Raw genomic sequence first — 11,262 nt, 5'->3', positions numbered from 1 at the left:
AACTGAGCGTCATGCTTAGGCTTGTGACTCAGTGTTTCTGTGTGTAGCTATGTAGCTCTGCATAGCTCTGTGAAATAATATCTCCCCCTGGGCCTCTCACACCCTGTGCTTCCCATCTGTGCTGTAGTGATTAAACAAACAATCAAAAAGGTCAATAGCAAACAGAATAAAGGAAGGGAGGGTAGTGATTTCCCCAAGCATCTGGATAGTCATGATTTCTGAAAAATATAGCATCCAAGAGTAGCAATATCTAATGTCTTCCTACTTACTAGTGAGTCTTACCCATTGGACATCTAGAGACCTACTTCTAGAACCTATTGGGTTCTTGTCTTCCCCATAGAATTTCCCTGTAGAAGAGAAGGGGAAGTCATATAAGTGAGGAGACTCTCATGTGGGGAGATTACAGTGTTGCAGAGGAGTGGGGAGTGATTACCTCCCCAACCTGAGGAGACAGTCCATGAACGCTCAGTGGAGGATCCTGCTCCCAACCTCCTACAGAACATGGAACTGAAGGGGCTGTAAACCAGGATGAAGTTGGAGCCTGAGGAAAACCAGGCAAAGAAATGGCCCCAGGATTCAGAGATCTTTGGATTAAGATGTGCTAGGCTCTGACTCTATTCTTCCACTGGACAGTGTGGGTTTCCCTGGTGACTATCAATAAAAATCCTTAGGAAAATCAAGACTTTGCACTTGCTTCTGGGACTGTAAGGGGAAGAAAAGAGTTGGAACTGAGAGTCATCTTTGTACTTGGGGTGGGGACAGCTCATCCCTGCTGGGAGGTCTGGAGTGGAGGCAGTGGCAGTATGAAGGAGCTGGCTGCTTCAGGAGTCCTGAAATAAGATCTTCTGGCTCATAGGAATGGTTTGAACTGGTGGGCACTATGATTGTACCATTAGAGACTGGAGACAGTGACCTAGGGAGACCTGGTCCTCAGAATGAAGGGAATAAGGTAGCCCCCTTACTTTGGTGTGTGTGGGGTGGGGGGAGGAAGGGGTGGCTGGTATGTGGGGGAGGGTGACAGGGTGCAGATGGAAGATAACCAGGGATAAGACCAAAAACTTCTACACCAAGATTTTGGGTGTACAGGTCTGCATCTCAATGAAATGGAATTTTTGGACTGGAACCCGGATTCTTTGTCTGCCAGAGTCAAAGAATGAATCCACGGTCAGAGAGTAGTATAGCAAAGGTGGAAATTTATTGAAGAACAAGTACAGACTCCCAGTGGGGAGAGGGAAAGAGTCCCACAGAATGGACTCCCACATGGGGAGGGGAAAAGGGTCCCACTGAGTTCCTTTTCCCTATGGCTTATAAAGGCTGCAGATCCCGGTGCCTTGATATCCCCTCTGATTGGTCACTATTCCTTAGACTGGTTACTATAGTAACTCCTGAACTCAAAGGTCAAACACCACATGGGACAGGTGATGCCCTCCTCCTTCATCGTTCTTTTCTTTCTGGCTACTTCCAGCTCCCTTGTCTTATGTAAATGCAACTGTTGCTGCTCCCTGCACCTGGCTTCCTTGTGTTATGGAGATGTACCTTCTCCCAATCTGTAGCTCTGTGTTTTCCATGGACCCCAATTCTAAAAATTCCCTAAGCCTGCCTATATTCCCCTAAAATTCCTGTTTCATCAAGACTTCCTATATATCTCCTTTCCCTTCCCCTGTGATCTTCATCCTTTCCTCATTTTGCGCCTTCCATTGCTCCCCAGTCGCTTTTTCTTATCCATTTCCCTCACCCACCCCTGTTCTGCCATCCCACCAAGTGCACTCTGTACCACTAGGAGACTTGTGAAATAGCAACACGCAGCAAAGAAGCACAGTCTATCCTCAGCCCTAAAAAAAAGTTACGATCTAAGCGTTCTTATGGAAAGGCTGCATCAACAATAGAAGTAGGTGCCACCCTACAATTTAAGAAAAAGGGACCAAAGAATAAGGGTTAATCCAGGACACTGGAAGGGAGAGTATTTCGGCGCAGGGATCCACGCCTGAAGGTTTCCCTAAGCCTGAATGAGACTACTTTCAAAAGCATGGATTTTCGGAGCCGTCTTTGGCGACTAATACCGGCCTGGGCGCGGAGTCTCTGGGGAGGGGACAACCTGTCTCCGGTGCATTTGATCATCAGACCAGACCCAGACGGGTCGTAAGCTTCACTGGACTGGTGACCCCTCTAGGATGAGCGCATCCTCGGTTCCAGACGTCGCGACTCTTGGTAGTAGATCGACTCAGGATAACCTTTCTTAGCTTCAATTTTGGCTTCATGCTTACATCTTATTACTCAAACTTGGGTTGCAAGACTTAGCGGAGAGAGTGCATTGGGAACCCAGGGCTTCCGGCGCGCATGCGCAGGCATCCCCAAACCGGAAGCAGCGCGGGGCCTAGCATGGCGGCGGCGGCGGCGGCAGCGGCGGTGGCTCCCGAAGGTGTCCCTGCGAGCCAACGAGAGGAGCCGGTTCGAGGTACGCCGACTGGGTGGGGATGAAGTGTCCAGAGCTGGAGGCCTGGGAACCTGGGTTGGGGCCCGGATGCCGGGGCCACCTGGCAGGAGCGGGCCGTCGGAGGGGCGGACCCGTGTGCTCCCGTGCGTGTTCTGCGCCTGGTCAAAGCGCGTGAGATGGTTTGGCGGTGGGGTCGGGTGTGAGCTGAAGCCGGTGCGAGGGAGCAGAGTTGGTGTGTCAGGTGGGGCCAGGACGGAGCGGGGGGCTGGAAATTATGGCACCTGGAGGAGAATTTAGCCGACGCGATTGAAGGAGGACAGGCGGCGGCGTGTGGGAGCAGAGGCTGGGGCTGGATTAGGACCGGCTGCGGGGCGCTGAGTCCTTCTCCTTTGATCCAGACGATGCCGCGGTGGAGACAGCTGAGGAAGCGAAGGAGCCGGCGGAGGCTGACATCACCGAGCTCTGCCGGGACATGTTCTCCAAAATGGCAACTTACCTCACTGGGGAACTGACGGGTGAGGCGGGGCACCCCTCGCTGGAGCTGCGGTTTATCTTGGGGAGACCTGGGAGGTGCTTCCGCAGCATCGGTCTGCGCCCCCCTCTCCCTAACCCCACCTGCCCTGAAACATGCCTGTTGGAAGTGTGGCGCCGTCATGAATGGGAAGGAAAGAGGTTCATTCCTTCCCCTGGAGAAATTCACGAACTACCTTCAAACACACTTAAGAATACTTAATACAACTCCACAGGCCTCCGTATTGCAGACTAACGCCGAGAAAACAAAAAAGAATTAATCACGAAGTGCCTCCTTGGGGGAAGTGCATTTTGAGCAGATTGTGAAGGGAGTGATGGGCCCAAAAGGAGGAAAACAGCCAGTGCGTGAGTGAGTGAGTGTGGTGGTGTAAGTGAGAAGTGTGTTTGGCCAAAACAGTTGTATTTATTGGGGCAAAGAGAAAAGGGAATGGGGAGTGACCTGCAGATGTAGGGACCTGTTAGGTTGGTCAGAGGATTTGGTGACACCCCTTGGGTGATTTAAGTTTCGGTTCGTGGTGTATTTCCAGATGAACACATGATCTATGTGCTGAGGAGAGTCCAAAAGGTGAAGTCTGGTCCCGTGTGAAGGAGTGATTGTAAAAGGAATGGAAAGGAAGGCGTGGGTGCAAGAACATTATAGAAGTGGGATTTATAGAACTTGTTAAGGTGGGTATTGAGGGGTTGGGAGCAGCCCAAGATGGATGTACTAGTATTTGAGCTATTAAGCCTGGGTGGTACCATCAACCAAAATAGGGAAGTTGGAAAGAGGAACTATGCTTAATGTGAAAATGATATTTTCAGTTTTGGCTTGGCTGACTTTAGATATTACCAGGACACTCAGTTGACTACTATTAAGACACTCAGGTGACTTGAACACATGAGTCCAGATCTCAAAGAGTGGTCAGAGCAGGAGAAACAGATTTTACTATGGGGGCACCTGCATAGTGCTGTGAGCTGGGGCTGTGCAGGATGAGATTGGCAAGGAAGAGCTTAGAGGTAGATCAGAGCACCTTGACTAAAATCTCAGGGAATGCCGGTATAGGGCAATTAATTTGCTTTTAATAACAGTACTTTAAGTACCTAGTTTTCAGATGATTGTTATTTTTTTTTATTTAAAATATATCTTTATTGATTTCAGAGAGGAAGGGAGAGGGACAGAGAGAGAGAGAAGCATGACGAGAGAGAGAATCATTGATCGGCCGCCCCCTGCACGCCCCCTACTGAGGATCGAGCCTGCAACCCCAGCATGTGCCCTTGGCCCTGGGACCCTTCAGTCCGTAGCTGATGCTCTATCCATTGAGCTGATTGATTAATTCTAAGCAGATTGTAATTTCCCCCGATTGTCATTTTTACTTGCATAAGTACTTTTTTTGAGTTTGAAAGGAAATACCTTGGGAATGTGCCACTAGTGTAAACATCAGTTATGCGTCACAGTTGAGAAAAGTTGAGAACTGACAGTTCAGGAGGTTGGTTTAAAAAGGATATGGCATAGAAACCTAAAAAGAACAGTTAGAAGGAGATTTAAAAATCATTGTAATACAGTATACAATTCTATAGCAGCCAAGGGAGAATTTCCTGAAGAGAGGGAGATCAAAGTGTCAGATACTATAGAGAGGTTCAGGAGAATAAGAACCATGGATTTCATGGTTAGGAGACTTTGAGGCATGTAATTTCTCAGGATGGTAGGGGCAGAGGCCAGACTGCAGGGGTTCACATGAGTGAATGGTGAGGACGAGGAAGCAGTGAGTGTAAACTACTCTTTCAAAAGAGTTAGCAGTGAATCTCCTTTGCTTTCATGAGCAAATGAGTGCTTTTGGGCTGGAGGAAACCTGGATATATTTCCAATAGAAGATCCAGGGTGGAAAGAGTTTGGAAATGCAAGAGAGAGGAGATGACTGAAGAGAGGCCCTGAAGAGGTGGAAGAGTTGGGGGTTAGGAACACAGCAGGTGGAGTTGTCTTGGCAGGAATAAAGCACTTCTGCCTCTTGGGAAGATATTAAGGTACAGAGAAATTTCTAAGTGAGGCAAAAAGGCTGAGGCAGCTTGAGAAAATTGGAGTAGAAGCCATGTGCTTTGAGTAGGGATGGGGAAAAGAATTGAGGATATGAAAAGCCGACAAATGGTTTGGAAAAGTCAGTGCATAAAATGCAGTGTAGAATCACATAGTAATGAGTTACTAAGAAGTGGTAAGATCCTAGGTGACTATATATATAAGTAATATTTATGGTGCATTTCCCCAGTTTACATGTTTTCACACTGTAGAAATACCAAGACTTTCACTTCCCTTTTCTTAGGACATACGTTTATCATATCCCTTTCTAACCCAGATCCTGAAGTTTATGGATCTTATTTGGTTTAAATAATTTGCTGATTGTTGCCTGAGTTTCTACTTAGACATTCAGAGTACACAGGCTGAGTATAAATGTCATAGGTCAAAAGTGGCTTGCTCCTTTAACATTCCCTAGATCCTGCCTTGAACTACCATTTGCCCTCTAATTCCACATTCCAATGATCCAAGATAAACATTAAAGGCATTATATCTTCTGTTTGTTTTAAAGCCACCAGTGAAGACTATAAACTCCTGGAAAATATGAATAAATTAACCAGCCTGAAGTATCTTGAAATGAAAGATATTGCTATAAACATTAGTAGAAACTTAAAGGATTTAAACCAGAAGTGTAAGTAATAATTTTTATAATTATACGTGTTTGTAATAAATGTTCTGTTATGCTTGGGGCCATGGAGAAGGAGAGGGAACATGGCCCCTGTACTCAGGGACCTCATTTTCTAAGTGAATTACAAAGTTAAGGTGCATTTCTTCCATTCTGAGGAGGAGCATGTTTTGGTGGTATGCTTATTTCTGCTTCTGAATCTTGATTTGATCAGTTTATTCCTGAAAAGGGATGGGGAAAAGAAAGGGTGGCCAGATTCTGATTTAACAATGAAATCCATAAAGGATTACTCTATGAACAGAAAACCAGAACATCTATAAATGGAAAATGCTAATTTAGACTGGTAGACTATATTTTTTCCATTAGCTTATATTGGTGTTCCCTGTCTCTTTCCTGGTCTGGGAGTACCCAAGATGTGGAATCTGTAATGGAAAGATTGCTTGTAGAATAAGGAATTTAAGAGACAAACTTAATGGATGAGAGAGACTTGTTTTGTCTAGGTCACATCATGCCTGATCAGCTAGCTACTGTCTTCTAAAGCGTTTGTCCTGCTAATGATCAGAATCATGTCATCCCACCTTGTGTGTCTTAGGCAGAGCTGGAGAGACACTAGCACTCTTACATTTTCACTCTTTTCTGTTCAACTTGTTGAAGCCATATAAACATGTGGCCTGTCTTTGTTTTCAAAGATGCTGAACTACAGCCTTACCTGGATCAAATCAATGTAATTGAGGAGCAGGTAGCAGCTCTTGAACAGGCAGCCTACAAATTGGATGCATATTCCAAAAAACTGGGTAACCATTTTTATTTCTGTTTTGCTTAATAAGAGTACCTGCCGTTATGACCTTTGCTAATATGATAGTTAATATTTATGATGTGCTTATAATGATCTTTTTTTCTTTTTAATGCTTATCTGAGGATATCTTGAGAGAGAGAGTGAGAGAGAGAGAGAGAAACATCAGTATGAGAAAGAACATTGATTAGTTATCTCCCATAGGTGCCCCGACTGAGGATTGAACCTGCAACCGACATATGTGCTCTGACTGGGAATCAAACCTGTCACCTTTTGGTGCACAGGACAACTCTCCAACCAACTGAGCCATCTGGCCATGGCTACAATGATTTGTTTTAATCTTCACAAAAACCTAGTGAGAATAATTTCTTAGTAGTACTAGTATTAAAAATAACATTTTCTGGGTATTTGATATATCAGGCACTGTTCTTAGTACTTTACATATATTAGGTTTTTTTATCCTCTCAATACCTATGAGATAAGTACATGATTTTTATCCTTATTTTATAGAGGAGGAAACTGGTTGAAGAGGTTAAACAATTTATATAAAGACACAAAGCTAGTATGTGGAAGAGCTGTATTCCAAACAAGGTCTGATTGATTACAAAGCTCAAGCTCTTAATTGTGGTTCAGCAGCTAGAGCTAGAGCATCTTTAATAATGTAGATACATATGTCTTAATAAACAGGATAGTTATTCAAGGGTTTTCTTCAAGAATTCCTTTTTTTGTTTGTTTAAATTTCTTTATTGATTAAGGTATCACATATTTGTCCTCATCCCCCCATTCCCATCCCACACCCCTCCCCATGCATGCCCCCACCCCCCTGTTGTCCTTAACCACTGGTTAGGCTCATATGCATGCACACAAGTCCTTTGGTTGATCTCTCCCCTTTATCCCCACCCTCCCCTACCCTCCCTCTGAGGCCCGACAGTCTGATCCATGCCTCCTTGTTTCTGGGTCTCTTCTTGTTCATCAGTCTATGTTGTTTATCATTTCCCCTAGATGAGTGAGATCATGTGCTACTAGAAATACACTTATGAGAACCGAAAATGAGACAAGCAATAATGGTTATGCTGAAAGGCAAATGGATCAGTCTGTAGTGAGTTTCTTTCTGGGCCAACAGTTCTTTTGAGACCCAATTTCAATGTCAAACAGTTCCTTATGTGTACATGTCAGCAATGATATTTCAGTTCTGGATGGTGGACAAATGGTGGTAATGCAGGTCCGACCCTCTCTGGTTTGGTCCTGGGCAACCTGCAGTGACGCACAGCTGCTAACTGCTAGTATGGCAAGGCGACGTAAGCGTCTTCCATCTCTGGACTGCTTCTCTTCTGTCTTCATGGGAATTACTTTTTTTTTTTTTTTAAGGAGGAAACTGTACTTTTAGTGTTGATGGCTTACTAATTGTTTCTGGCTCTTATAACCATGACTAAAAATAACAAAGTTGTTTTTATCTTAGATATAATTTACAGATTTTTTTATTTTTATCATAAACAATTGTTGACTACTTCAAGAGAGTGGTTTGTAGCAGACTGAGATTTGATGTAGGTGGTGATTAACAGTGTCATTGTCTACAATTAAATTTACTGAATGGTGACCGTGAACCTCACTATATAGGCGGCATTGTACCAAGGTGCTTTTAAAGTTTTAAAGACAAAGGGAATCCATTCCATTAAAAAGCCTTTTTGATGGTCTTTTAAATCTTGTATCTTTCAAAATTGCTTTCTGGGGATAAGACAATAAAAGGTAAAACATACACTTATACTTCCTAAGAGTTCCAGTCTGGCTCCCAGAGGGTGCCTGGCACAGTGCCTGGAGAGGCAATTCCCTATGCTCCTAGTGGCTCAGGTGCCCATCGATCGGCTTACTCCCTGTGGAGCCATCTGAGCAGGTGCTGTTGACAGGGTTAGAATATAGTGAACTTGTGTTGGGTTCTTTATTCTATGTGTGTGTGTTTGACTTCTTACCTTAAGCTGTGCCTATCAATAAAATTTAGATACACATTCAAATATCTGTCCTTAACTAATATGGTAGTTAACATTTATGGTGTGCCTACAATTTGGACACAGTTTGGACAGCTGATGAGATTGGGGCTAATAAAATTTTTTTTAATGTAATAAACATTTTTGAACTTGCTAGGAAATACCAATGAAGAAGTATCTTTGTAAGAGCCAGTTTTAAATATAACTCTCACCCTCGCAGAAGCCAAGTACAAGAAGCTGGAGAAGCGATGAAAAACTTATTCCTGTGGAACAAAGTCTTTTTTAATGTGGAAGAATGAGACCTGAATCCTGAGGCTGATGAATTGTCACAACTCCTCAAAAGGAAACCATGCTGGCCGTCTCAGAAACATCCGACCATTGGAGTAAACTGGAGAACTGTGGCTACTCCTGAATTTCTCTTGGGGCAGTGTCCCCCAGAAACGCACACTTATTACCCCCTACCTTTTACTTGAATGCTTAATTATCCATTTAGGACACCAAGTCTCTCAAAGTTCAGGATAAACCTGGGCTTTTCAGTTGAATCAAATGAGAGGGCTTATTTTCTCTACATTATTTTCTTAAGTGGCTGGATTTTGAGTTACTGTGTAAATGGTTGTTTTTTTCTATTGAGCTAATGTGTTGCTAACAAGAATCTAAATTAAAAAAGGAAAACAAAACAAACTTCTTCACAGTTTCTCATCTTGTGTCAGTAATTATCTGTAAAAGTAAATAATAATCAATAATAAAAAATCTTAAAATAATTTCAGGCCGAGTCCTTTAGACCGAGCAGAAACAGTGAAAGGAGTGTTGTGACAGTTTGGTGTATGTGATGGGCCCCTCCTGTCTCTTCTTTGTGTGAATCCGATGTCTCAGGATGGATGACATCTTGACATGTGTTCCCCTTTGGAAATGCGATAAAGACAAAGACAGAATGTGTATGTGTATGTATGTATGAGGTCGGGGTGGGGCAGGTGGAGCTGCCACTCATAAAATAAAGCATTTTATAAAATATCTTCCTACTTGTGTTTGCAGGATGAGGGGGGCTCCTGAGGACCTGATCATCTTCCTCCCAGACTAAGGACATCAGTAGGTGGAGATTACTGACTGATCAGTGTAGTTTAGAAGACAAGGCAATCTTATCCATAGTTGCGTGTTAGCAGCTAAGAAGGTGGCTGAGGTCCCCAATTCCATCTCTAAAAACAGTTCTTAACTTTGTTTCCATCATTTCCCACTATCTGTGTTCCAGACCACCTCTGTTTATACTTTGTTCCTCTGGACTATTTCTCTTATTCTGCTGTAATCTTAATTATTCCCTGCCTTCTAACTTCAGGCTTAGTTTACTCTTTTTCTAGTTCCTTGAGGTGTAATGTTAGGTTGTTTATTTGAGATAGTGTCTCTTAATAAAGACATTTATAGCTATAAACTTTCCTCTTAGAACTGCTTTTGCTACATCCATAAGTTTCGGTATGTTGTGGTTCCATTTTCATTTGTCTCAAGATATCCATTTATATTCCTTTTTATTTCTTTTTTAGTCCATTGATTGTTTAGGAGTGTGTTGCTTAATTTCCACATATTCATCAATTTTCTAGTTTTCCTCCTGTTAGTGAATTCTAGTTTCACACCTTTGTGGTTGGAAAAGATACTTGATATAATTTGTCTTCTTGAATTTGTTGAGACTTGTTTTGTGGCCTAACCTATTCTGGAGAATGTTCCAAGTGCACTTGGGAAAAATGTGTATTCTAAAGCCAAACTTGGCATGCATACAAGGCTCCTGGTTTTTTTCCTTTTTTTAAATTTCATTTTTTGTTACACTTGCATTGTGTTTAACTGTCTTGATCTACCTTAATTCCCATGGATGAGTTTTCTTTTCATAAACTTCCTACTTTAGAATAGTTTTAGATTTGCAAAAATGTTTTGAAGATAATGCAGAATTCCGTGGATGAGTTTTCATTTCTTACTGTTGTTTCCTCTTTCTGAAATTATTATCCGTCCATGTTTGGCAAACTTCTACTCTTCTTCAAAATTCAGTCTTGATCTCCAGTCCTGGGCTGTGCTGCATTACCCCAAAGTGGAAAAACACATGCTTAGTTTGCCAGCGAAGCTGAGGCATCCATATTTATGAGGCAGGGAACTTGATATTGCCCCAAAAGGCACTGCAGAAATTGTAAGGAAAACCAGAACTTAGTTGTTCTTCCTTAAACTTATTTTACATTTTAGTTCATTTTGAATTGTTTGGCTGCCCTTGATGAGTTTTCCATGTCCTTCAATTGTCAGGAACTCTGACCTTTGTTTCCATTTCTTTAAACATTGCTATCTCCTACCAACTGGCCTGAACTCTCCAAAAAGTCAATGTCATAAAAACCAAAACCAAAAAGGTAGGTGGGCTATGGGAGATTAAAGGAGACGAGAGATAGAATTGAATGTAAGTGTGAAACTTGATTGGATCCTGACTGAAAACAAAGGTATAAAATAAATGGGGGGGAGGGGGGGAACGACGAACTTTAAATATGGATGTGCTAGGTGATAGTGAGTTCATGTTAATTTTCTTAGGTGTTAATGATGTGGTTATGTAGGAGGGTGGTCCTTGGGAAATGCACGCAGAGGCATTCTTGATGTCTGGAACTTACAGTCAGGTGATTCAATGAGAATAAAAGTGATTGTGCACCTTGAAGGTGATGGCCATTCTTTTAATTTTTCAAAAGGTTCAAAACCTATGAAAAGTGGGTATGGAGGGAGCGTCCTGCTCTCCAGCGTGATGTGGTTAGGTTAGGACAGGTTAGGGTCCAACATTGTGCTGGGACCTCTCTAGCGGCTCAGACACTTACTCCAGTTGCCCCGGAAATACAAAAT

The 11,262-nt window shown here is 43.0% G+C and overlaps 1 protein-coding gene across 2 annotated transcripts; it reads left to right on the top strand.

The window, feature by feature from the left end:
* The first annotated feature begins 2,322 nt into the window (after positions 1 to 2,322).
* BLOC1S2 (biogenesis of lysosomal organelles complex 1 subunit 2) lies at positions 2,323 to 9,170 on the top strand. Of its 2 annotated transcripts, none has more exons than XM_008144181.3 (5): positions 2,323 to 2,455; positions 2,833 to 2,949; positions 5,524 to 5,643; positions 6,327 to 6,431; positions 8,633 to 9,170. In XM_008144181.3, exons 1-5 carry the CDS (start codon positions 2,338 to 2,340, stop codon positions 8,662 to 8,664), a joined length of 492 nt encoding a protein of 163 aa, XP_008142403.3. In that variant the 5' UTR covers positions 2,323 to 2,337; the 3' UTR covers positions 8,665 to 9,170. The 2 variants fall into 2 exon arrangements, with proteins under 2 accessions (XP_008142403.3, XP_054585157.1); XM_054729182.1 differs by lacking the exon at positions 2,323 to 2,455 and adding an exon at positions 2,639 to 2,675 and having other exon boundaries at positions 8,633 to 9,166.
* Positions 9,171 to 11,262: the final 2,092 nt, after the last annotated feature.

This window comes from Eptesicus fuscus, chromosome 17, assembly GCF_027574615.1.
Source record: "Eptesicus fuscus isolate TK198812 chromosome 17, DD_ASM_mEF_20220401, whole genome shotgun sequence".
NCBI classification, from domain to species: domain Eukaryota; kingdom Metazoa; phylum Chordata; class Mammalia; order Chiroptera; family Vespertilionidae; genus Eptesicus; species Eptesicus fuscus.
The sequence above is the reverse complement of the archived record's forward strand: the minus strand, read 5'-3'. Positions and strand labels throughout refer to the sequence as shown.